At 40.2% G+C, this 23,746-nt stretch overlaps 1 protein-coding gene across 1 annotated transcript in view; it reads right to left on the bottom strand.

The window, feature by feature from the left end:
- The window catches only part of COL15A1 (collagen type XV alpha 1 chain), a 100,958-nt gene that overhangs the window by 43,498 nt on the left and 33,714 nt on the right, over positions 1-23,746 (bottom strand). Inside the window, exons 10-19 of the mRNA XM_021386366.1 lie at positions 23,656-23,691; positions 23,310-23,462; positions 16,405-16,458; positions 15,487-15,522; positions 15,310-15,393; positions 8,685-8,750; positions 6,869-6,904; positions 5,230-5,292; positions 4,317-4,394; positions 4,165-4,200 (exon numbers count right to left, since the gene is read on the bottom strand). Coding sequence (XP_021242041.1) covers positions 4,165-4,200; positions 4,317-4,394; positions 5,230-5,292; positions 6,869-6,904; positions 8,685-8,750; positions 15,310-15,393; positions 15,487-15,522; positions 16,405-16,458; positions 23,310-23,462; positions 23,656-23,691 — 642 coding nt within the window. The remainder of the gene's footprint in view (positions 1-4,164; positions 4,201-4,316; positions 4,395-5,229; positions 5,293-6,868; positions 6,905-8,684; positions 8,751-15,309; positions 15,394-15,486; positions 15,523-16,404; positions 16,459-23,309; positions 23,463-23,655; positions 23,692-23,746) is intronic.

The raw sequence follows: 23,746 nt of genomic DNA, 5'->3' as shown, positions 1-23,746 counted from the left end.
ACATATGAGTTGAATGCATAAAATCTGAAAATTAATCTTCTGATACATAAAACATTATCGGTTACATAACCTCCGTCTATAGATCTCATTCAGATACCTCTTACAGTTGACAAACAGTGTGTTTAATCCTGAGAAATCACAGTACTTTCAGCATGTAGCTGAAGGAGACTTTCTGTCTTTGCCTGCAATATAGTGGTTAATACAGACGTATGCTGGTGAAAGAGAGACACTGGCTATTGCACAGCCTACCACAATTTCTTAACATGACTTTAACAGTAACCAATATTTGTTGGCATTGTGACTGCTACTTCAATGAATAAATAGGAAACAATTAAAAAAGAGGAAATCCTCACCTCAACACTCATTTGCTTTTAACTATTAGGGAAAGCAGAGACTAAGAAGGAGGCAAGCTTCTGGCAGAACTGAGTCTCCTTGCTCACAGTTCAGTTCTGCTGCAATCAACTCAAGGCATAAAAGGAGTATGAGCAAGTTAAGAGCTAGAAAGATTGCATAAAATTGCCTGATATTAAACTTGCGTTATTTGTGTACACAGAGTTTTGCATCAACAGAATCTTGATGGGGAAATACCATCTGGATTCAAATACCATTCTCTCGCCAGTTCATTTTCTGAACTAAGCTACTATGAAATAGATACAATTTTCAATTACCAAAATATTTTTTCCAAACTCCTGTTTGTCCTTCTGTTTATGTAATATAATTTTTTTTTGAAAAGTGATGTTAATTTGTGGAAAAATATCTGATGATGATGAGATGATCTATCTTAGGCATTCATTGATTAATTTTTGTAATTCTTTGCAATACCAGCTGTTATTAAAAAGAGTGCATTCCAGAATGAATTCCATGGGACAAATAAATTTAAAGATTATATAGCCTCTAGTTGAATGTTCACTAGTGCTTCCATGTCTGTTTCAATCATACCAAAACTTAGGACTGGAATAGAGACAAAATTCAGAAATGGTTAACATGTGAGTATATTATTTGCAACATCACTAATGTAATCAGAATTTAAAATTGGCTAATGAACATCTGAAGATGTTCATGTCTGAAGATGGTAGGACTTTTTATTTCATTTTGTGTTTGAAGGTAACTTCTGCCCATGTGATCAGTACTAGTGTCTGTTGAAAGCAGTCCACCGGTGTTCTCTGACAGATGAATACTTCAATATTTCACCACCATGTTTTAAAAATGAGTCAGCTCATCTTTTCCTGCTGCAATACACAATGATGGTGTTTGATAAAAAAGAAATCAGAATGTTATGGGTTATTTTTGTATGTAACTTCCTGTTATTTGAGCCTTTGAAGAACATTCAAATCTGATCTTTTATGGGCAATGATTAGAAAAAGTCTTTTTTTGTTGGTTTAAATAAAGAGAAGTCTCTGGATCTCATGCTTTAACTGGGACTTTAAATGTACATCAAGATTGCACAAGCTGACAATACCAAAGCCACATTTACTATTTCCTCTGTCAAAGCTTCAGCCTGCCCCAAGCAGATGTTAGTGACTCCCTGAGACAGAAGCCAGCAGTCACAGCTATAAGTGAAAGAAGGAAGTGAGGAAACCACAGAAGACTGCTTATCAGAAAAGGAAATTTCAGTTGCAAAAGCAGGGGAGGTGATTTCTGCAGGCTGACACTAGGGTTATCACTAAGGGCTCCTATTAAATAAAGTGCGGTGGTTTGCTTTATTGACAGTGCATAGCATAATCGAACTGGTAAAAACTTCTCATTTCCCCTGTAGCAGGAGGTCTAACTCAGTCTGTCTCTTCCACTTTTTCTGCTAACAGCACTAACCTCCTGACTACCCCCAGCCAAAAACCTGCTTGTCCGTACCTAGTCTATTGTGCTCCAAACTCCTGTGATCCTCACTTCTGTCCAGCTGAAGTATCGCAAAGGAGGGAAGCAATTGCTGGGGAATTATTTTAAATTCTGGAAGCTTTCCTGTAAGTTTGTTCTGTCCCAATAGTACAGAGGAATGATTACAAGTCCTCAATTATCTCAAGGCTGTTCTTGGGGCAGAGCTTTACTTTTTACCAAGTGGAACAGAACAATTGGCACCAATACTTTGATAAGTTAGGCCACAGACTGACTGGCCAAGTACTCTGAAATTTGTATATTATTGCTGCACAGGACTCCCAGTGACTACAAAAGGGTTTTTACTGGGGGAAAAGGCTAAAAAGAATCATGCTTATCTGCAGCAATGACTAAGCTAGAGTTATGCATTAAGAATCCCTAGACACTAAGAATACACTAAGATGGGAAACTGGCTGGTCAAAATCTTGAGACAGGCTCTGTCTGCAAAATTATTACACAGTGCAATCATTCACATCAGTCTGGCAAGAAATTTCTCTTAATAGCCTTGTCTATACACTAAGCTGTATGAAACATCTCATGGCTGTACAAAAGGTGATGTAAACACAGAGCTTGGGACTGACAGAAAAAAGGACATGTCCTGAAGGATGCATAGCAGTAGGATGAGAGGCGAAAGACACAAGCTGGAACAATGAGAAATTTCAAATAAATGTAAGGAACAACTTATTTAATATCTTGAAGGTCATTATATAACAGGAACTTACTGGCAAGAGAGGCTTCACCATCTTCTGAGAGATGTTAAAGACTTGACTTTGGCAAGTCCCTGAACTAAAGAGACCTGCTTTGGCCAGAGGGGTATAATACATGACTCTGAAGTCCGCTTGCATTCTAAATTATCCCATGATTTTATGTTAAGGTGAAAGGATAAACTCCTCCAGCAGTCATACAAGGAGGGCAAAAAGAACTCTTTTTCTGTTAAGTTAGGATAGCTCTCTCAAGGTATTCTAATACACAGTATTTAAGCAGTTTATCAACGCATCCAGTTAGCCCCGTCTAAAGACCACAACAAATGATGGCGAAGTGTTCTGTTCACCTTAACGCACAGAAACCACAGAATCATAGAATCAAAGAATCACAGAATCATATAATGTCTTGGGTTGGAAGTGGCCTCAAAGATCATCTAGTTCATGGTCCTGAAGTTGGACTTTGTCAGGTTAATACTCCTCATGATCTTCAACTCAAGCAGGGTGTGGTCACTACAGCCCATTCTGCCTCCAGTCTTAACCTCTTTCATGAGCTCATCAGCACTGGTGAGTGCCAGGTCCAGTAACTACAAAAGTTACTAACAATCAGTTAGGTGCAATGGAGCTCAGGCTACATCAAAAGCAGATGCAAAGAAAGACTCAGTATTCTTGATCTTTGTCAAATACTAGACTACAATAAATGAATTCCTGCTCTAACGTTGTTGATCTGTACAGCTGTTCATATTTTATAACAAAATGATTGTTGTGCTTTCATACAACATTTTGTGTCGAGTCAAAGATTTTAGGCCAAGTTTGTGAAACGAGGACACTAAATCCCAATTTCAGTAAATAGTCTGATGCTACTTCCTGATGTGTAGCTTCCTCTGAACCCAAGGGAGTTAGTTGCAAATTCATGGTTCCTATAAAAATTGGGGCTGATACTGTCTGTTGTTTTAACTTAAATAATAGAATCAGAGAAAAATTTAGTTCTAGTTCAACCTTTAAAGCAAGGCAAACTTTCAAATTAGATCATGCTGTTCAGCATGTTGTTCCACTATCCATATCTCTCTGTGCACTTAGTTTTTTGTTGAACCACTTTTACTGCCGTTTTTCTTTTCCTTAAGTCTTCTCATAATTTCCCTTGCTGCAAGTTGTGATCATTGGTACGTATCTTTTTCTTGTGTACCTCTCAGGAGGTCTGACTGCATTCTCCATAATTCCCTTTCATTCAGTGGCAGGGAGCAATTAGAGCCCCTCTCTCTTTTTATCTCAGGGTCTGAACAAAGCTAGTTCGCTCAGAATCTTCTTGTAAGTCATGTAAGTTGATAGGACTGAAGATACTTCACTGAGTAGTAAACAGTTTGTGCTACCACAATTTAAATTCTCTATCAAGGCAGTAGTTTACAGCACCACATATGTAAAAACCACATTTTTTTTTTCTAAAGAATGGCGAACATCTGGAAACATGAAGATTCCTTACTGTTTCTATTCAGAAGAAATGAAAAACTAAAACTAACAACATTTACAATTACTGATATCTGTAAAATAAAAAAATAGTTCAAAAAAGAATCACTGAAGTTTCAAAATGTCTTACCATTGGCCCCATTGGTCCTACCGCTCCAGCTTCACCCTATTGAGGACAGACACACACAACAATTACAAGGAGAACATCTGCAGTATCTAGCAGAGGTGGCTGGTAACAAGGCCACCAAACATTCTGAAGAACACAAAACAGTATTAACTCACCTTCTGCCCTTTTCTTCCTAACAGTTCAGTTAAAGAACCATCAGCAGCAATGACAGCTCCAGATTCTCCTTTTTCACCCTGCAATTATTGTCAAAGTAGATTTCTCTGAGCTAAATTAATACTTGTTTTTTAAAAAAGACTTTCAATTGCTCTCAATAGATTATCTGTATGAAACATGCTCATAAGATCTCTGCCAAAGGGAAGTGGGCTATTGGAATCTTCCTGTGTACTGTCAGCTTAGATACTGGTTAGTCAATCCTGCTGTAACTGTAGATTCTTTATAGAACACTAAGTAGAAAATGCCAGACTATCAGGAAAGAAAGAATCTTTATTTCTATGTCCTTGGGGAATTTTGCAATCTCCTTATCTTTAAGGAAGACCCAAAGCTGATCCACTGTTGCTGTCACCACTGCTGAAATGCATCACCCACTGCCTCACCGTGCTCACATCCACTGTTTGGGCTCCAGAAATGTTAAGCAAGCATTGATGAATGTCAGTGGGTGCAATTTTTCACACATGGAGGAATTCAATGACACACCTTTGCTTCATCTGCACTTTCATGTCAGATGCCATTTTGTCAGACTGCCCCTCTGCTGTCATCTGTCACATGGCAACAGCATTGAATAGAATGTTGGGAAGGTTCAAACTCTACTTCAATACCACCAATATTTGCCTCTGACATCCTGGGCCAACATAATAAAACAGGAGGCATTATTTTCAGAGCAGCCCTTGCATTGCATCAGGTGTTTTGTTTAACACTCTTTCAAATTCCACTTATTACATTTTTTTCACATAAGCTTATTAACATTCCAATCCCTAGTAAAATTAAAATCATAAAATTTATAATGTCACTAAGGATTTGTTGTCTAGCACATTTTGTTGTATGTGTTTTTCCCTAAGCATTTTCTCTTACCTGTTGTCCTTTGAGTCCTTTCGATCCAGGCAAACCAGTATCACCCTTTGGTCCCCGAGGGCCCTAAGTAAAATGAAATACATAAATCCATGGTGAGATCTGCTGAGAATATGAAGCTAGGCCATTTTACTATGTGTCATTTTAAATAAATGAAACACGTAACCTAGAATCACTCTGGTTTCAATCTAAGTCTTGATTTACAAGTCTTGGACTTACAAGACTAAATTGCTGTCTGAATCAATGTATTCCCTAAAACAAATATCAGATAGGGATAATCTGTCAAAAACATCAAAAGAAAAAATTCTGATGTTTACACATATTCACAGGGGGAAATAGGCAAACACTGACAAAAATGGAAATTCAGCCTATAATCTTCTCTTTCCTCCCTACCCTACTTTCTCTATACTCATGGTCCAACTTTTTTTTTTTTTTAATCACTGAGGCTGATTTTCAACAGAATGTCTGAGGTTATATTTTTAAGAAACAGTACAATAAAACTATATTTTTTTTTTACTCATAGAGAGATTGCATATTTGAAATCGAGATCATTTATGTATCTGTTCTGTAGTGAAAGCATTCTGGACAGATCATGTCTTGTTTTACAATCTTCCATAATAACTGCATTGAGAAAAACTTTCTCGTTTACTCATCAAGAAAAAAATTCAAATTTACATGATTTCTGTGTTAGTGAAGAGCTGAAGAAAAGACATTAAGTAGGGATGAGCATGGTATTTTCATGTAAAAATTCTGAATGATGGACAATTAATTATATCATTTTCTAAATGTTGTCAGTTCTTTTTCAACTGAATGGCATTTTAAGGTTTTTTTTTTAAAAATGTATTTATTTTGTATGGCTTCCTGTGCAGCCTACCACACACTGGACCCAGTAAACAATCTTTTGTATAATTTTGGGCTATTTGCCAACATTATTTGTCAACTTCCCCAGTTTTGTCCTTGTTCTCAGGCAGTACAAATGGTCCTGAGATCATATGCACACATCTAAATTGTAAAACACTCATAACAAGGGAAAATAATGTTATCACATTATATATCATATAAATATGATGATATAAACAATACTACAAGTCACAAACCAGATAATGCTTATATAGGATAGCAGTATGAGCATAATAGGGAGCATAATATAATGCATCATCTGGTAGTCTGGCTGTGTAATGCTTCTAATGTGGCATCCTTAAAAAAGTGGTAATTTTATTTAAAAAAAAAATCTTGTGTTCTTTGTATCATCCTAAAAGACTAGAGAAATAGTAAAGCTAGCAGTTCTCTACAGTGGTGACCAAAAAAAAAAAAAGGCTTAAGGAATAATGTAATTCCATATGCATTCGAAGTCAGTGTTTAGAAGCCCATGAGTTGCATTTATTCCTCCTAATTTGCACAGAAATTTTCCTTAAGTAGTAACTTTTCATTGGACTCTTCTATATTTAAACTACAGAAATGTGAGTTGTGCATATAACAGTGTATTTCCCAGGGCTAATTTCTGTAGTAAACATTGATAAAAAAAAAATACTGTTCATAAGAAAGTTCATCAGACTTTATATGAATTCTGTTCAATATAATTGTTAAAATATTAAAACATGTTGAAAAACACTTACTCAGACTGTGGAAACATAATACTTACAGGAAATCCTGGTAAACCTGGCTTACCATCTGGCCCCTACAAAATGCAAAAAAGCACTCACAGCCATGTAATACAGACTTGCAAAACAGTATGGATTTTCAGTGTATTGTCTAATTTGTGAATATTTACTGATCTGAAACTGGATTAAGAACTTCATTGAACCAGTGGTAAAGCTGTGATCATTTCACAATACCTTATGCTTCTAAATTTTTCTGAGACATTCAGATTTACTTTCCAAAACTGAAGGGAAAGATATCCAGGAAAGTCTGAACAAACGTGACATTTTTCTCATATGAAAGGCATGCAACTATAAATCAGACTCTTTTAAGTCTTTCACAGAATCCAACACAGAAACCACAGTAGCCCTCCCACCTTTTCCATTGAACCTCTGGTTGCCTGTGGATAGAAAACAGCATGTCTACTAGATCATGAATATAAACATGGATTTGGATTTGTACTGGACGTATTTAAGACTGTCCCACTGTGTTATCTGCAGAGTCACACCTCAGTTCTCATTTAAATCATGTGGACATGCATTACCTGAGTCACTATGGTACTCCAACCTTCTCCCAGTCTATGGTCAACTACAAGACTGAGGTTCTGAGACCTTTCCAATTGTAACTACATTTCAAGCTACAGTGTCTACTTCTTTCTGCTGGGACGGTAAAAAATACTACAAATCAATGAATTTCTACTGGTCTCATGAGACCACTTATCTTCGTTGTTTTGATAGCCTGTCTTCTAAGATTTGAATGGCAACTACCTGCAGTAACAGACCTCACACAAGAGGGGCCATCCTATGCTGGCATCCTATTATGCCCAGGGATTAGGATTCTGATATTAGGTACACACACCTTCCTTGTTTTGTCAGGGACTGAATGTGAGGGGTGCTCACAAGCAAGATAATAAACAAAATAAAATTAAAAAACAGCTGTCTGCAGATGAAACTGGTTTTGAATCAAGATACTTAGTTTGTGGAATTCAAATTTTGTGAAGTGCAATACATTATAGACTTTCAGGCAAGTTCTACGTAATACTGAATAGTATCTACAGCCTGGAGAAGATAGGTTTCCAGTCCTAATTACTAGGATCATAGAATCATAGAATCACAGAATGGCCTGGGTTGAAAAGGATCATCAAATTTCAAGCCCCCTGCTGAGTGCAGGGTCACCAACTACTAGACCAGGCTGCCCAGAGCCACGTCCAACCTGGCCTTGAATACCTCTCATCTAGTCCTAGTAATCTGAAAACCCTTCCAGGAAGCGTCCAGCACTTTAAATATTTAACCAGACTGTTTTGAAGCTGATGTCTAGCTGCAAAACAGAGCCAGAAATTTCACAACTGTTGTTTTATGAGATTTCCAGATTATCATCCACAGATATAATTGCTGTGAAATTAAACTCATACACAGGAGCCTAGTATTCCTAGTTGTAATTTCAGGAAGAACTGAGTAAAATATTTCATCCCAAGATTTCATGATTTGAAAAACAAGAATACAAAAAAGTAGAAAAAATGCTATGTACATCTGCATCCCTGTTTTTGCATCAATTTCACATTCCTGCCATTCTGATCATACAGTTCAGATTCAGAGCTAAAGCAACCACTTCAATTCCTTTCTTTTAGACAAAAGTTTAAGAACCAATGAATCCACACAGAATATATATTTTCCTTGAAGTACTCTCACACAGCTTATTGCTGAAGCTAGCAGGAGTTATAAACGTGTTTAAAACACAGGAAACTCTCAGCTTTGGATACTTAAAAGGAAACATTAAAGAAAGAGCTATTTTAGAGATTTAATAAAGGAGCATATACTCACAGGAGGCCCAAGCAGTTTTTCAATTGTAGTGAAGTTAAAAATTCCTTTTGTATCATTGAGAAGTAGCTAAAGAAATGGTTAAGGAAGAGGTTATTTCAAATACCAAACCGAGCACCTGAGGGTACGCATACATTTTTAGAAATCTGCAGAAAGTTAAAACATCGTGTTTTAAATATGCTGAGAAAACCACACGTAAGGTCACAGGAAATGTTAGCTAATATAACTTTTGTTACAAATCTGGAATAATGATATGCAGCACTTGCATTTTGCTCATTATGTAAAGATTTCAGAATGTTTTAAAAACTTTCATTAACTGACATTCATACATTTTTATGTTGAAAACTGTGACTTCATGTGTTGTGGTCTGAGGTCATTTCTCCACAGTAAAGATTAAAATAAAAATTTTATACTCCAATATGTCACTGGCATTCTGAGATGGTGAACCTATCTGACCACAATCTATCATGTAAATTCAAAGTTAGAATTATGTTTAGGACATATCTGCATCACACAATGCCCTGTCATGGTAGTGATTCTTAAGTTAGCTCTGATCACGCTGCTGTGTGTAGTTGTTGCAATGCACAGAAATCAATGAAACTAGCTTGGATCCCCAAAACTGTGTAGTTGATCTGGAGTAGTACCATAGCTAATGAGTTCTGAGTCTTAAGAAGTCTAAACAGAGAAAAGTAATAACAATGCTTTTATACTTCTTTCTATCCTGGTATTAGTGAACTCTACATTAGCTCAGACATCTCTTCAGATTTTGAAAGCCAAGAGGGTGCACCCCTGCTGTTAACTGACAAAGGCAAAGTGGTAACAATAGACAAGGAGAAGGCTGAGGTATTCAACAACTTTTTTTGCCTCAGTTTCCTCTGATAACTGCTCATCACACAGATCACATTCCTGACCACCTGAAGAACCTGAACAAGTCCATGGGTCCTGTGAGATGCATTCCAGAGTCCAGAGGGAATTGGCTGATGTAGTCACAAAGCCACTCAATTATATTTGAGTCATGAAGTTGCTGGAGACTGGAAAAAAGGCAACATCACATCCATTTTTAAGAAGGGTAAAAAGGATGATGTAGGGAACTACCAGTCTGTCAGTCTCACCTCTGTGCTGGGAGAGATCATGGAGCAGATTCTCCTGGAAGCTATGCTAAGACACATGGAAGACAGAGAGGTGATACAGGAGAGACAGCACGGCTTCACAAAGGGCAAATCCTGCCTTACCAAACTAGAGGCCTTCTATGATGGTGTAATGGCATCAGTGGACAAGGGAAGAGACACTGATGTCATCTATCCAGACATCAGTTAGGCCTTTAACATGATCCCCCACAACATCCTTCTCTCCAAATTAGAAAGATATGGATTTGAAGGGTGCATTGTTCTATGGATGAAGAACTGGCTCCAGGTTTGAACCCAGCGAGTGGTGATCAATGGCTCTATGACTGGATGGAGATCACTGATGTGTGGTGCCCCCCAGGGGTCAGAGCTGGGACTGATACTCTTTAATATCTTCATCAGTGACATTGACAGTGGGGTTGAGTGCACCCTCAGCAGGTTTTCAGATGACACCAAGCTGTGGAGTGTGGTCAGCATGCCTGAGGGATGGGATGCTATCCAAAGGCATGAGCAGTGAGCCCAGGAGAACCCCCTGAAGTTCATCAAATCCAAGTGCAAGGTCTTGCGCCTGGGTTGTGGCAACCTCCACCGTCAGTACAAGCTGGGGGATCCAAGGATAGAGCATAGCCCTGACAAAAAGGACTTGAGGATACTGGTGGATGGCAAGCTGGACATGAGCTAGCAGTGTGCCCTAGCAGCCCAGAAAGCCAATCGTATCATGGGCTGCATAAAAAGAAATATGGTCAGCAGGTCAAGGGAGGTGATCCTTCCCCTCTACTCTGCTGGTGAGGCCTCACCTGGAATACTGTGTCCAGGCGTGGAGTCCTCAGCACAGGAGAGACACAGACGTGTTGGAGCACATCCAGAGAAGGGCCACAAAAATGATCCATGGAGTGGAGCATCTCTCCTGAGAGGACAGGCTGAGAGAGCTGGGGCTGTTCAGCCTGGAGAAAAGAAGACTTTGAGGTGACCTGATAGTGGCCTTTCAGTATCTAAAGGGGAGCTACAAGAAAGAAGGGGACAGACCCTTTAGCAGGGTCTGTTGTGACAGGACTAGGGGAAATGGTTTCAAACTTAAAAAGGGTAGATTTAGGTGGGATATAAGGAAAAAGACTTTTATAGTGAGGGTGGTTAGGCACTGGAGCAGATTGCCCAGAGATGTGGAGGATGTCACTTGTGTTCCTAGAGACATTCAAGGCCAGGCTGGACCAGCCTCTGAGCAACGTGATCTAGCTTGTAGATGTTCCTGTGCATTAAAGAGGAGTTGGACTAGATGACCTTTAAAGGTCACTTCCTAGTTTAAGAATTCTATGATTTTGATCATAGAATTAGATTAATGAAGCTGGACCAGGACTTTTGGTCCAACTTCCTGCTCAAAGCTGATCAAACTAGGTCATGTGCAATAGAGTCTTTAACTCCTCCTGGGATGGAAATGCCACAGTTTTTCTTAGCAACCAATTCCAGTATTTGAGCATCCTCAGGAAAAAAAAAATCCTTATATCTAATCAGAATTTCTGATGTATCAACTTGAGTTCATTCAAGTCTCATGGCAATGCTATATAACTATGAAGTGGTTGGCTCTATCTTCTCTGTAATCCCTAATTAGGTAGCTGTAAACAGCAACAAAGTCTCTCCTTAGCCTTCTTTTCTCCAGGCTGAGCAAAGGCAGTTTCTTCAGCATACTCATATACCATCTGTGCTGGCCCCTCTCACCATCTTGGTGGTCCTGCACGGGGCTTTCTTCACTATGTTAATATATTTCTTGTACAGGGACACAGCTGGACATGGTACTCCAGATGCAGTTCTATGAATGCCAGTCACAACTCTCTGAGTCTAACATTTGAGCCAATTTTTCACCTATTCTATCATCATTTTATCTAATTCATAGGTCAACAGTTTGGCGATAAGACTATGGAACACTATGGATAAAAACTATTAGCTAAGTTTCTAGTTAAATAGGTGTTCTCAATACTATATAACACAGTCATACATTATGTTGGGAAAGTACGTAAGTACTTTGTCAACAGTTTACGGGTGTTAGGCCCGATTCCGTGATGAATGGGACGGGGGACCCACAGGCCCACGTCCCGGGAAAAGGGGAAAGGGGAAAAGGGTAGGGAGATGGACCTGAGAGCAAAGAACAGCGGCAACAATCTGAGGAGAAACAAACTAATTTACTAAATAAGATATCGGAATGCAAAACAACACACTATAATACAATATAATTACAATTTAAGCTGATAAATCCAATGCAGAGAGAGAGAATGTCCCAAAATCAAGGTAGGCCTTACTCTACTACCGACGATAAGACGGCTGGAGAGCGAGGTGCTGCCAAGATGAGAGACGGCGGAAAAAGGGACGAGGTCTCGTGATCTGCAAGTTTTTATACTGCGAGCTTTTATCTTTTCCCTCCGGCTGGAAAATGGTAACAGAGGAGAAAAGTACCGTAGGGACTGTAGTAGTCCTTCTCTTCTGAAAATCAGGATCATCCACTACATGATGTTATGATGTGGAATACCAATAACCGAAAATCACAAAACCATGACATACTTTCACCACAAAAAAGCTGTAGATGAAAAGAGATCCTTACTTATTTTTGTCATTTGTTTTATTTCTTTCACTACAACACCCCAACAGAGTGATAATCTAACCTTGTTTTGAATTCAGAAATACATACTGAATACTTTTAGAATCTTGAACTAGTCCTCTTGTTTATCAGGCAAGCCTCACCATCTATTTCAAGATCAAGCTCTGTGTGCAGCAATGTATTCCCATTCAACATAGTGAAACACTTCTGGATTTCGCAATACCAGGGCAGGGCATGCATGCATTCATGTGCCAGGATTCACTCAACACATGAAGAAGTATGTTGTTCTGAAGGTACTGTGAAATCTGAATGCCTCTTCTGCATGTGACAATGTCCAGATCATAGCTATCTGATCACAAACCTTTGCAACATTTGTTACGAATGTAATATACAGGACCTAACTTTGAAGTTATTTGAAAAACTTGATTTAAGTCACTGCTTTGAATGGCTGTTTGACCACATGGACTCCCTTCCAACTATTCTATGAGTCTCTGAATACTATGTTTCTAATCTGGGATCTGAGGAAGGACACAACTGCATAGTCTTATTGTATGTCCTACTCTATCTAATTCTAGCTTATCCATCTGAGCATGGCAGTTTATGGTCAGCTTTCTATACTGTGAGGTACTGCTGGCATTGTGATCATGCAGTAAAAGCCTGTCACTTCTACCAGGTGCTGCTCCCTGCTCTGTGCCCTCATGTTCTACAAAAAACACTGGAAAATGGTCATTGAAGCAAATAAAAAGTCTGTTTAAGTCCTGCAGGCAGCGCTCCTTTTTCTCTCCTTCCTTCTCTTATATATACTCTGTATATATTATTAGATTGTGTAGTATTTTGGAATATCAAACAGTAGCAAAATGGGACACTGTTTTTATATAAGAGCAGATTTCTGACTGATATAGCAGAAGTGAGAAGAGGAAGTAGAAAGGATTGCACGCTTCTGAGGTGTCAAAAGGTACTGCAGAAGCCTGGAAATAGCTAGGGCCTACTGTAGACCTCAGTTTCATCTTAAATTGAAAGAATTACTGCAAGCAGACCTAATAATTTCATGTAGAATTACAGAACTAAAATAAATACCAGAATCAACTGTTGTGATGTGGATATTGGTTTGACCTGGGTACAGCACATTTCTGAAGTGAACCACAGAAGATGTTTGATGTTTTTCTGAGAGTCAAAGAACGTATTTGGATAATTTAATCTTCTACCTCAGCATATGTATTTTAAGCAAAGGTCCTTTTCTTATACAAACATTTGTGAAGTAGGTAGAACTCAATGTCCCAAATACTTACATATACTTAAACACATTTAATCAACTGTTTCAAATTTCAGCATGCCAAGTCCTTGGAGAAATCATCTGATTATCAGTAAGTAGATTTTGTAGCATATAAGAATAGATAGCTCTTGCTGTACGTCCACAGAATATTTGTTCACTACGGATGTTCATAAAGCCACATGTATACGCACCCTACTCTGTAAAGGAGCTTACTTCTTAAACTCTAAGGCATTTAGAAAAGAAATCTGCTCTGTATGGATTTGTAATACACTGGATGCAATACAGCTTCTAGTAGGATCTATACATTTCTTTAACACAATGAAGGTAATCCTTACACAAGTTCTGGAGAATTGAAAGGATGCATGATAGGTTTCTTTGGAAACATTAGATGTGTGAACTGTGACTATCACAACACATAGAAAGCCATGCAGCTTCCAGCAAACTAATGTCATTAGTTTGCTATATCAGCTTAATTAACATTTTTGCATTTCTTATACATGCTGCCCTCCCTCTAAGGCTCTCAGTATTTTTCAAGTGTAAATGAGCTAAGAAAAAATTCATCCAGGTTCATTATTACTGCAAACAGAGCTATCTAGTCACTAGTAGGAATGAAGGCCCCACAGTTACACTGGGAGAAAGAACATGAGTTTTATGTCAACATCTCTGTCACATGGACTCCTTTTCCTTTCACATTTAAGGAAATTCCCAGAAACTTCAATGGAAACATTATGAAGTACAGAGCTGGAGATACTCCCACTTAGAGCAGGAGTTTGAATTAGATGATCTTCAGATATCCTTTCTAACCAACGTTTCTGTGTATCTATATTTCTGCTCACTGAGAACTTAGCATGACAAGTCTGTGTGAGAAGCTAAGAACAGATAATAAAAAAAAAGTAATTGGTACTGAGTAGTCTATGGGATGCCATTTATGCTATATTTGCTGTCAACAGCAAATAGGGTTGGACTAGATGATATTGGAGGTCTTTTCTAACCTTGGTTGATGATTCTATGATTTTTTTTTGTCCGTTTGAAAGGGGATTCATTCTAATCTTTAGCTATCATTACTGCTAACTAGTATTGTTTTTGCAAGGGCTAATGTACAAAAACCAAACCTGACTCCAAAAAATACACACAGATAGAGGATATTGGGCAGTTTTAGCTTTAGCCAGAAGCTGAATCTTCTAGCATTTTACCTTTTGATACTTTTGGCTTTTGCTTATACTACAGAGTCAATACTCTGGTTTGTATAGTGGATACCTGCTAGAAAAAACATTATATCTCTCTCCTCCATATTGATGTGACTCATATACCTTGTTATGTTAAACTCTCATTTTTGTATTTCTCAGTAGCTTTTTTTAAGTGACTTTTATTATTTGTACACAATCACTTGGAGAGTTTGAGAGAAGCTCTCAAAACTACCCCATCATTCTTGTATGCAAGCTATTTACCCTTCTCCCTTCCTCCTTAATCTTTTCAAAGTATACCCATTAGATGCAGAGTGATATTAAGACCTTTTGTTCGTTCATTTTATGGAGTGGACTTATGTCTTGAATATTGGCACCAGAATTGCCAGTTAGGCAACTGCTCGGGATCTCTTCACTTTAAGTAGAGTTAAAAAGACTGATGCTTGACAAACACACTTACCTCTGGTATGGCTATGATTGGTCCCGGTGGTCCTGGTGGTCCAGGTGGACCCATAATATCTTTCCCATCCTGTCCTGGTTCTCCCTATTTCAACAATATTACAAATGGAAATCCCATTTGGTAAGTGCTGCACTTCACATAGGTTTCTCAGAAAGAATTAAACCCGCTCAGTCTCACCTGAAGTCCTGGGTCACCCTTCTCCCCTTTTGGACCCTTCGCGTGATGAAAAAAAATAAGTGTAAATGATTTTAAACAGAAAATGCTGAAAATGTACTTTTTCTAACTTCAGAAAATTCACTTTCTTTAACTTCAGAAAATGCAGAAGAGTGAAACACAGGTACAGCACAATCCCCAACCCTCCGAAAGCACAGATGGGACTCAGATCCTCCACGGGTCTGATGTTTAAAATTATTTGACAATGTTCACAAAAAGCAAATGAAAACACACCATATCATTAGTTGGGCATTAACGCAATAAGCCTGTCTTTCACTGTAATGAAATCAGATGTGCCTAGCTGCTTCTTCCTTTTTCATCACTGACCACCTCAGTTGTGTTCTGGATTGCCTGATGAAATGAGCAGGGAAACACAAGTGAACTAAAGAGTTATTTTTCATGCAAGTTATTTCTAAGCTTAATCAGCCTCTTAAGATTCACTCTGCTGGGGACATAAACAGTTCATTTGACATGAGCGAGGGGAAGGTGGCACTGAATGAGCTTCCAAATGAAGAATTCTGTAATCCCTAGGGCTATTAAGCAGGAAAAATGCATTTAAACTACCTAAGAGCCTGTTGGCTTCTGCATAATTAAAAGCAGAGCTAAATTCTGAATAATTAAAAGCAAAAGGATCATCAAAGAATGAGAATTGGCCTCTGGAGAGCTCTGTATCACTTTTGATTGATGAGGGAGGCATTGGCAAATAATATTGCTCCTGTGTTTGGTGTCTAAGATAAATATTTCACATGAGATAGGACAAATTCAGACCCAGCTCTTCACATGCTGCTAGCAAGTATTGTGAGGCCTCCAACTGAACTGTAAGATACAGATTTGGGAGCAAGTGTGTGTTAGGTAATCACAGGATATGATAGGCCAACTCACCACACCTCCAGGATGTCCAGCGATGCCAGGTTTTCCATCTGTACTTGGCCTTCTCTGATACACACAAAAAAGTACTGTTATCCAAGATAATCAGTTTTCAGTCCCATACAAGAAAGCATCCACATTCTCAGAGGGACACAGTATTTGGGGGAACTAATACGGTATGTGGGGGTTTCCATGGGGTCAGGATCAGTAGCTTGTATTAGTCATCAGACCTCTTCACTGATCCTGCTGTTTCCTTGTCTCCAGAAAAAATTTTTCTGATGCAGCTTCAATAATTCTTCATCACTGCTCCCGCCTCTGCTTAGCAAAGGGGTGAGTTGTTGCTTTCCCATAGGGTTTATTTTGTGTGTTACTTCCACTTTCAGTTAGGTGACTCTCAGACCTGAGGAAGAGGTGGGAAAGGCACTGAATGTAAATGGGGTGGGTGGTAGAGATGTTGGGATGCGGGACAAAAAAATGGATAATTCCTGCTCTAGTTCAGTGGAAGACTGCAATTTAGTGAAAGAATCTAATCAGTTACTCTACATTCTATGGGAAAAACAGAAAGTATTACACTGTAATAATAATGCAGTTTCCCAGATAAAAATGGATAAAAGAAAGCTGTTATGCCTTAAAGGAATAGATAAATAGAAAACTACCTCATTTTTAAAAAAATCAGTGTTAAAGTGTTGCACTTGGGTCGGGGCAACCCCAAGCATTACAGACTGGAAAAGAATTTCATTAAGAGCAGCCCTACAGAGGACTTTGGAATTTTGATGCACTAAAAGCTGTGCTTGCAGTCTGGAAGGCCAACTGCACCCTGGGCTGCATCAAAAGAGGAATGGCTAGCTGGTTGAGGGAGGTGATTCTCCTCCTCAGCTCTTCCCTTGTGAGACCCCACATGGAATACTGTGTCCAGACCTGGGGCCCCCAGCACAAGAAAGATGCAGAGCTGTTGGAGTGCGTCCAGAGGAGGGCCACAAAGATGATCAGAGGGCTGGAGCACTTCTCCTATGAAGAAAGGTTGAGGGAACTGGGCTTGTTCAACGTGGAGAATAGAAGGCTTCAGGGAGACCTTATTGTGGCCTTCTAGTATTTAAAGGAGAATTATAAACAAGCTGGGGATTGACTTTTTATATGATCTGATGGTGATAGAACAAGGAGGAATGGTTTCAAACTAAAGGAATCATAGAATCATTAAGGTTGGAAGGACCACTAATGTCATCCAGTCCAACCATCAACCCATCACCACCATACTACTAAACAATGTCACTCAATACAACACCTATTCTTTCCTTGAAAACTTCTGGGGACAATGATTCTACCACTTCCATGGGCAGCCTGTTCCAATACCTCACCAATCTCTCTGGGAATAATTTTTTCCTAATATCCAACCCGAACCTCCTCTGGTGCAACTTGAGACTGTTTGCTCTTGTCCTATCACTAGTTACCTGGGAGATGAGGCTGACCCCCACCTCTCTACAACCTCCTTTCATGTAAGTGTAGAGAGTGATAAGGTCTCCCCTGAGGCTCCTCTTCTCCAGACTAAACAATTCCATTCCCTCAACTGCTCCTCGTAAGACTTCTGTTCCAGACCTTTCATCAGCTTTGTTGCTCTTCTTTGGACATGCTGCAAGGCCTCAATAACTTTCTTGTAGTGAGGAGCCCAAAACTGAACACAATACTTGAGGTGCGGCCTCTCCAGTGCTGAGTACAGAGGGACAATCACATCCCTAGTCCTGCTTACTACACTATTTCTGATACAAGCCAGGATGCCATTGGCCTTCTTGGCCACCTAGGCACACTACTGCCTCATGTTCAGCCGAGCATCGACCAATACTCCCTGGTCTGTTTCTTCCACACAATCTTCCAGCCACTCTGCCCTACGTCTGTAGCGATGCATGGGGTTGTTATGACCAAAGTGCAGCACCCGATACTTGGTCTTTCAGAAGCTCATACAATTGTCCTCAGTCTAATGATCCAGCGTATCCATATCCATCCACAGGGCATTCTTACTCTCAGGCAGATCGATAACTGATCCCAACTTGGTATCATTTGGAAACTCACTGAGGGTACACTCAATCCCCTTGTCTGGATCATCAGTAAAGATAGTAAACAGAGATGGCCCAATACTGACCCCTGAGGAACATGATCCCCTGGTTGTACCACACATGCCAGGTGATCACACTCAAGGTGATCTGCTCTATGTTCTTCTCTGATACCAAGGTCAGTTTGATGGACCTATAGTTCCCTGGATTCTCCTTAGGACCCTTCTTATAGATGGGTGTTGCCTTGGGAAGACTCAAGTCATTTGAGACATCCCTGGTTGACCAGGACTGTTGATAAATGATGGAAAGTGGTTTAGCAATCACTTCTGTCAGTTCCCTCAGTACCCTCAGGTGGATCCCATCCAACCCCATGGACTTATGACAGTCAAGGTGGTGTAGCAGCTCACTGTTTCCTCCTGAACTGTGGAGGTTTATTTTGCTCTCCATCCCTGTCTTCCAGATCAGAGGTGGTCTGAGTACCCTGAGGGTAACTGGCTTGACTATTAAAGACAGAAGTAAAGAAGGCATTGAGAACCTCAGCATTTTCCTCATCCTCAGCAAAAACATTCCCTGCCACATCCAATAAAGGTGAGAGATTCTCCTCAAGATATTAGAATAGGTCTCTAAACAAGTGATAGTATTCACCTCTGTACTAGGAGAACTTGAAGTGTCTCTAGAGTAAAGAGGAGAGAAATACAAAAGGAGCAGTGCAGATACCAGCAGAAACAAATGCATTTATCTGTAGGTTAACTGGCATCTTTTAACCACATCCACACTACCACTGCAGTTCTATAGATGGCCAGTAGTTTTGATCAAATACTGCTTATTTCCCATGAAACTGTCCTCAGTTTATATGAAGCCTTGTCTTGTACCCTATGAAATCAGTAATAATTAAAAAAAAAAACTTGGGAAAGACTTTCCTGAGTAAAACAGCTAGATTAAAAAAGAGAAAAGGGGAAAACTCAAATGTAATTATTGACGCAGGCTACCTCTTAAGTTTGCTTCATAAGAATGTTAATGCAGTAGCTCTAGTTCTTGAATCTGAGTGTGCTCCCTTTGCCTTTCTGTACTGCAGTTACTTTCTGCTCTAAAAGGACAATTTAAATGAACAGTTCTCAAATAACATGCAAAACTCGAGTTGACCAGATATCATATTTTAAAGTGATGAAGATATTATTCTCAGAAATAGAATGTAGCATTTGAGATATCTCTCTATTTTAATAGATTATTTTTTTTTCTTTCGAGTGTTACATACTATGAAGTCACAAATGTCAAAAATTTGTCTTTGTATTTCCATCTTACAGAAGAAACTAAATTCATGGCCTCCAAAATGACAGCATGAGAAAAGCAGTAATTTAAATGGGACATGCAGCTTGATTTTAATGAACGCTGACCATTCTCTATGTATATTTAGATCTTTAAATTATTTACATGTGAAAAATAATACCAAAGAAGTTTTTCCTTGTAATACAGTAGTAGCTTTGAGAACCTGATATTAGTAATGATATTTATATATAGCATATGGTAATGATTAATTACTGAATAATTTAAAGACAACTGCCTAAATAAGAATAGAATAAAACAGTTCAGTTGGATGGGACCTGCAAAGATCATTAAGTCCAACTGCCTCATCTCTTCAGGGCTAACTGAAAAATAAACATGTTATTGAGGGCATTGTCAAAATGTCTCTTGAATACTGACAGGCATGGGGCATCAGTCACCTCTCTAGGGAGCCTATTTCAGCGTTTGATCACTCTCACAGTAAATAAATAGTTCCTACTGCCTGGTCTGAACCTCCCTTCATGTGCCATTCTCATGTATCCTATCACTGGTTAACAGGAAGAAGAGAATAGCACCTCTGTCTCCACTTTCCCTGCTAAGGAAGTTGTACAGAGCAATGAGATCACCTATCTGTCTCCTCTTCTCCAGACTGGACAACCCAAGCGTCCTCAACCTCCCCTCATAGAATATGCCTTCCAGCCTAGAAGGCATGTTTACTGCCTTTGTTGCCCTCCTCTGGGTGCTTTCAAGTACCTTAACATTCTTTTAATATTGTGGAGCACACAATATTTGAGGTAAGGCTGCACCAGTTCTAAATATAGTGCAGTAATCAGCTCCTTTGACTAGATGGCTATGCTGTATTTAACGCATTCCAAAATGCAGTTTGCTCCTTGGCTGCCAGGGCACACTGCTGGCTTATACTGAGCCTGCTGTTGACTAGAATGTCCAGACTCATTTCTGCTGCACTGCTCTCCAGCCATTTATGTCTCAGTCTGTACCTCTGACTAGCACTTCTCAGTTCCAGGTGCAGAACCCAGCATTTACCATTAATTATAACGTGCTGATTGTCCAGCATTCTAGACTTTCTAGATACCTCAGCAAGCTCTCCAAGCTTGCTGAGAATGCTGAATATGCACTCCACTGCTTCATTCAAATAATTGATAAGAATGTTGAACAGAATCAACCCTAGAATTGATCAGTGGTAGTGAATATCTGCCACCTAGATGAATCTCTATTTACTACAACCATTTGTGCTCTGCTGTTGAATCAGTGAATCACCAAGCATAGTGTGAAACTGTTTATCTCACAGTTGGACAATATGTCCAGAAGGATACTGTGAGGAATGATCTCAAAGGCCTTACTAAAATCCAGAAAGATTACCTCTGCCACCTACCCTTAATACACCAAGTGGGTGACCTTATGACAGAAAGAGATCAAATTACTAAGGCAGGAATAACTGATGAATGGCAAGATTCATTAGTGAACCCATATTGAGTAGGTCTGATAATATCTTCGTTCTTTAAATGCCTTTCAATATCTCCCAGGACAATCTTCTCCAGAACTTTTTCAAGGACTGAGGTAAGACTAATTTTTGTAGTTTTATAGAATCATAGAATCATAGAATTAGCTAGGTTGGAAAAGACCTACAAGATCACCTAGTCCAACCATCCACCTACCACCAACATAACCCCACTAAACCAGGTCTCTCAACGCTATATCTAAACGTTTCTTGAACACCTCCAGGGACGGTGACTCAACCACCTCCCTGGGCAGCCTGTTCCAGTGTCTGACCACTCTTTCAGAAAAGTAGTATTTCCTAATGTCCAGCCTAAATCTCCCCTGGCGCAACTTGAAGCCATTCCCTCTCGTCCTGACATTAGTTATAAGAGAGAAGAGGCTGACCCCCAGCTCACTACAACCTCCCTTCAGGTAGTTATAGAGAGCGATGAGGTCTCCCCTGAGCCTCCCCCAGCCTGTCCAGATCTCTCTGCAGGGCGTCTCTACCCCCAGGCAGATCGACACTTCCTTCCAGCTTGGTGTCGTCTGCAAACTTACTGAGGGTGCTCTCAATGCCCTCATCCAGGTCATCAATAAAGATATTGAACAGGACAGGCCCCAGCACCGACCCCTGGGGAACACCACTCGTGACCGATCGCCAGCTGGATTTAACTCCATTCACCACCACTCTCTGGGCCCGGCCCTCTAGCCAGCTTCTTACCCAGCAAAGGGTGTAGCTGTTCAAGCCATGGGCTGCCAGTTTCTCCAGGAGAATACTGTGGGAGACAGTGTCAAAGGCTTTGCTGAAGTGTAGGTAGACCACATCAACAGCCTTTCCCTCATCCACCAGACGGGTCACTCGATCATAGAAGGAGATCAGGTTGGTCAAGTAGGACCTGCCCTTCACAAACCCATGCTGGCTGGGCCTGATCCCCTGGTTGTCCTGCAAATGCTGCGTGATCTCCCTCAGGACAATCTGTTCCATAACCTTCCCCGGCACCGAGGTCAGGCTGACAGGCTTGTAGTTCCCCGGATCCTCCTTACGACCCTTCTTGTAAATGGGAGTCACGTTGGCAAGTTTCCAGTCTTCTGGGACCTCTCCAGTTGACCAGGAACGCCGATAGATGATGGAAAGTGGCTTGGCTGTCTCTTCTGCCAGCTCCCTCAGTACTCTCGGGTGGATCTCGTCCGGCCCCATGGACTTGTGGCAGTCCAGGTGGAGTAGTAGGTCTCTGACCGTTTCCTCCTGAATCATGGGGGGTTTGTTTCGCTCCCCATCCGAGAATTCCAGCTCAGAGAGTAGAGTGCTCTGAGGACAACTGGTCTGGCTTTTAAAGACAGACGTAAAAAAGGCATTGAGAACCTCAGCCTTTTCATTGTCCTCAGTGGCCACATTCCCAGCTGCGTCCAGTAAGGAATGGAGATTCTCCTTGGTCCTCCTCTTACTGTTAATATATTTGTGAAAGAGTTTCTTGTTCTCTTTAATCCCAGCAGCCAAGCTTAATTCGAGCTGGGCCTTTGCCTTTCTAATTTTCTCCCTGCACATCCTGGCAACCTCTTTGTACTCTCCCTGAGTTACCTGTCCTGTCTTCCACAGGGGGTAGATTCTCTTTTTCTCCTGGAGCCTCAGGAAAAGCTCCCTGTTCATCCACGCCGGTCTCCTTCCCCGCCGGCTCATCTTGCGGCTCAGGGGGACAGCCTGTTCCTGCGCCTTCAGGACTTCCTTCTTGAGGAGCAACCAGGCTTCCTGGACCCCTTTACCCTCCAGGACCAAATCCCAAGGGACCCTTCCTACCAGCCTCCTGAACAAGGATCTTCTGTCATGTCTACCTTGTAGATGGATATAACTTTGTCTATCTTCCAGTAATTAAATAAATCCATTCCTTGCATGGTCAATTACATTGTCCTAGTGCCCATATGGTAAAAGGAATTGTAGGTTGCCCATAGGAAAGTGTCAGTCTGTAACAAATGGTTCTGTCTGTAATGAATGATTCATCGATTCCTTCTTAGATGGTTGTGAAATATTGAGATGATTACATTGTCCCTTATTAAGGAAGTATATCCATAGCTATAATAAAATTCCTAATAGTAAAATACCTCAGATCCTAAACTGTAGCTTAGACCTGTGGGTCCAGGAGGTCCAGGGGGCCCAGGGGGCCCAGGGGGCCCAGGGGGCCCAGGTTTCCCGGGAGAACCATCAGCACCAGCTTCTCCTTTGGGGCCTATTGATCCAGTGACTCCAGTATCACCCTAAAATAAAAAGTCAGTCTACCGTTAGTTATACTGAACATGCACAAGCTGATGCAAGTAAGTGCTTGGGTTTCAAAATCATAATCTATTAGACTTCTTAGCCCTTTCCTGTGGTAAATTATAACTAACATATTGTATTTGAGTGATACAGTTTTCCCATAAAGTCACCATCGTTTTTCCTTTTTTTAATTACCTTTGCACCGACAGAACCAGGAGGACCTCTATCACCCTGCAAAAGAAAAGCAATCCTCTTCATTTAAAATAAGGGCATTAATCATGCAAAG

Source organism: Numida meleagris, chromosome 2 (genome assembly GCF_002078875.1).
Source record: "Numida meleagris isolate 19003 breed g44 Domestic line chromosome 2, NumMel1.0, whole genome shotgun sequence".
Taxonomy (NCBI): domain Eukaryota; kingdom Metazoa; phylum Chordata; class Aves; order Galliformes; family Numididae; genus Numida; species Numida meleagris.
This window is presented reverse-complemented; position numbering and strand designations above follow the sequence as displayed.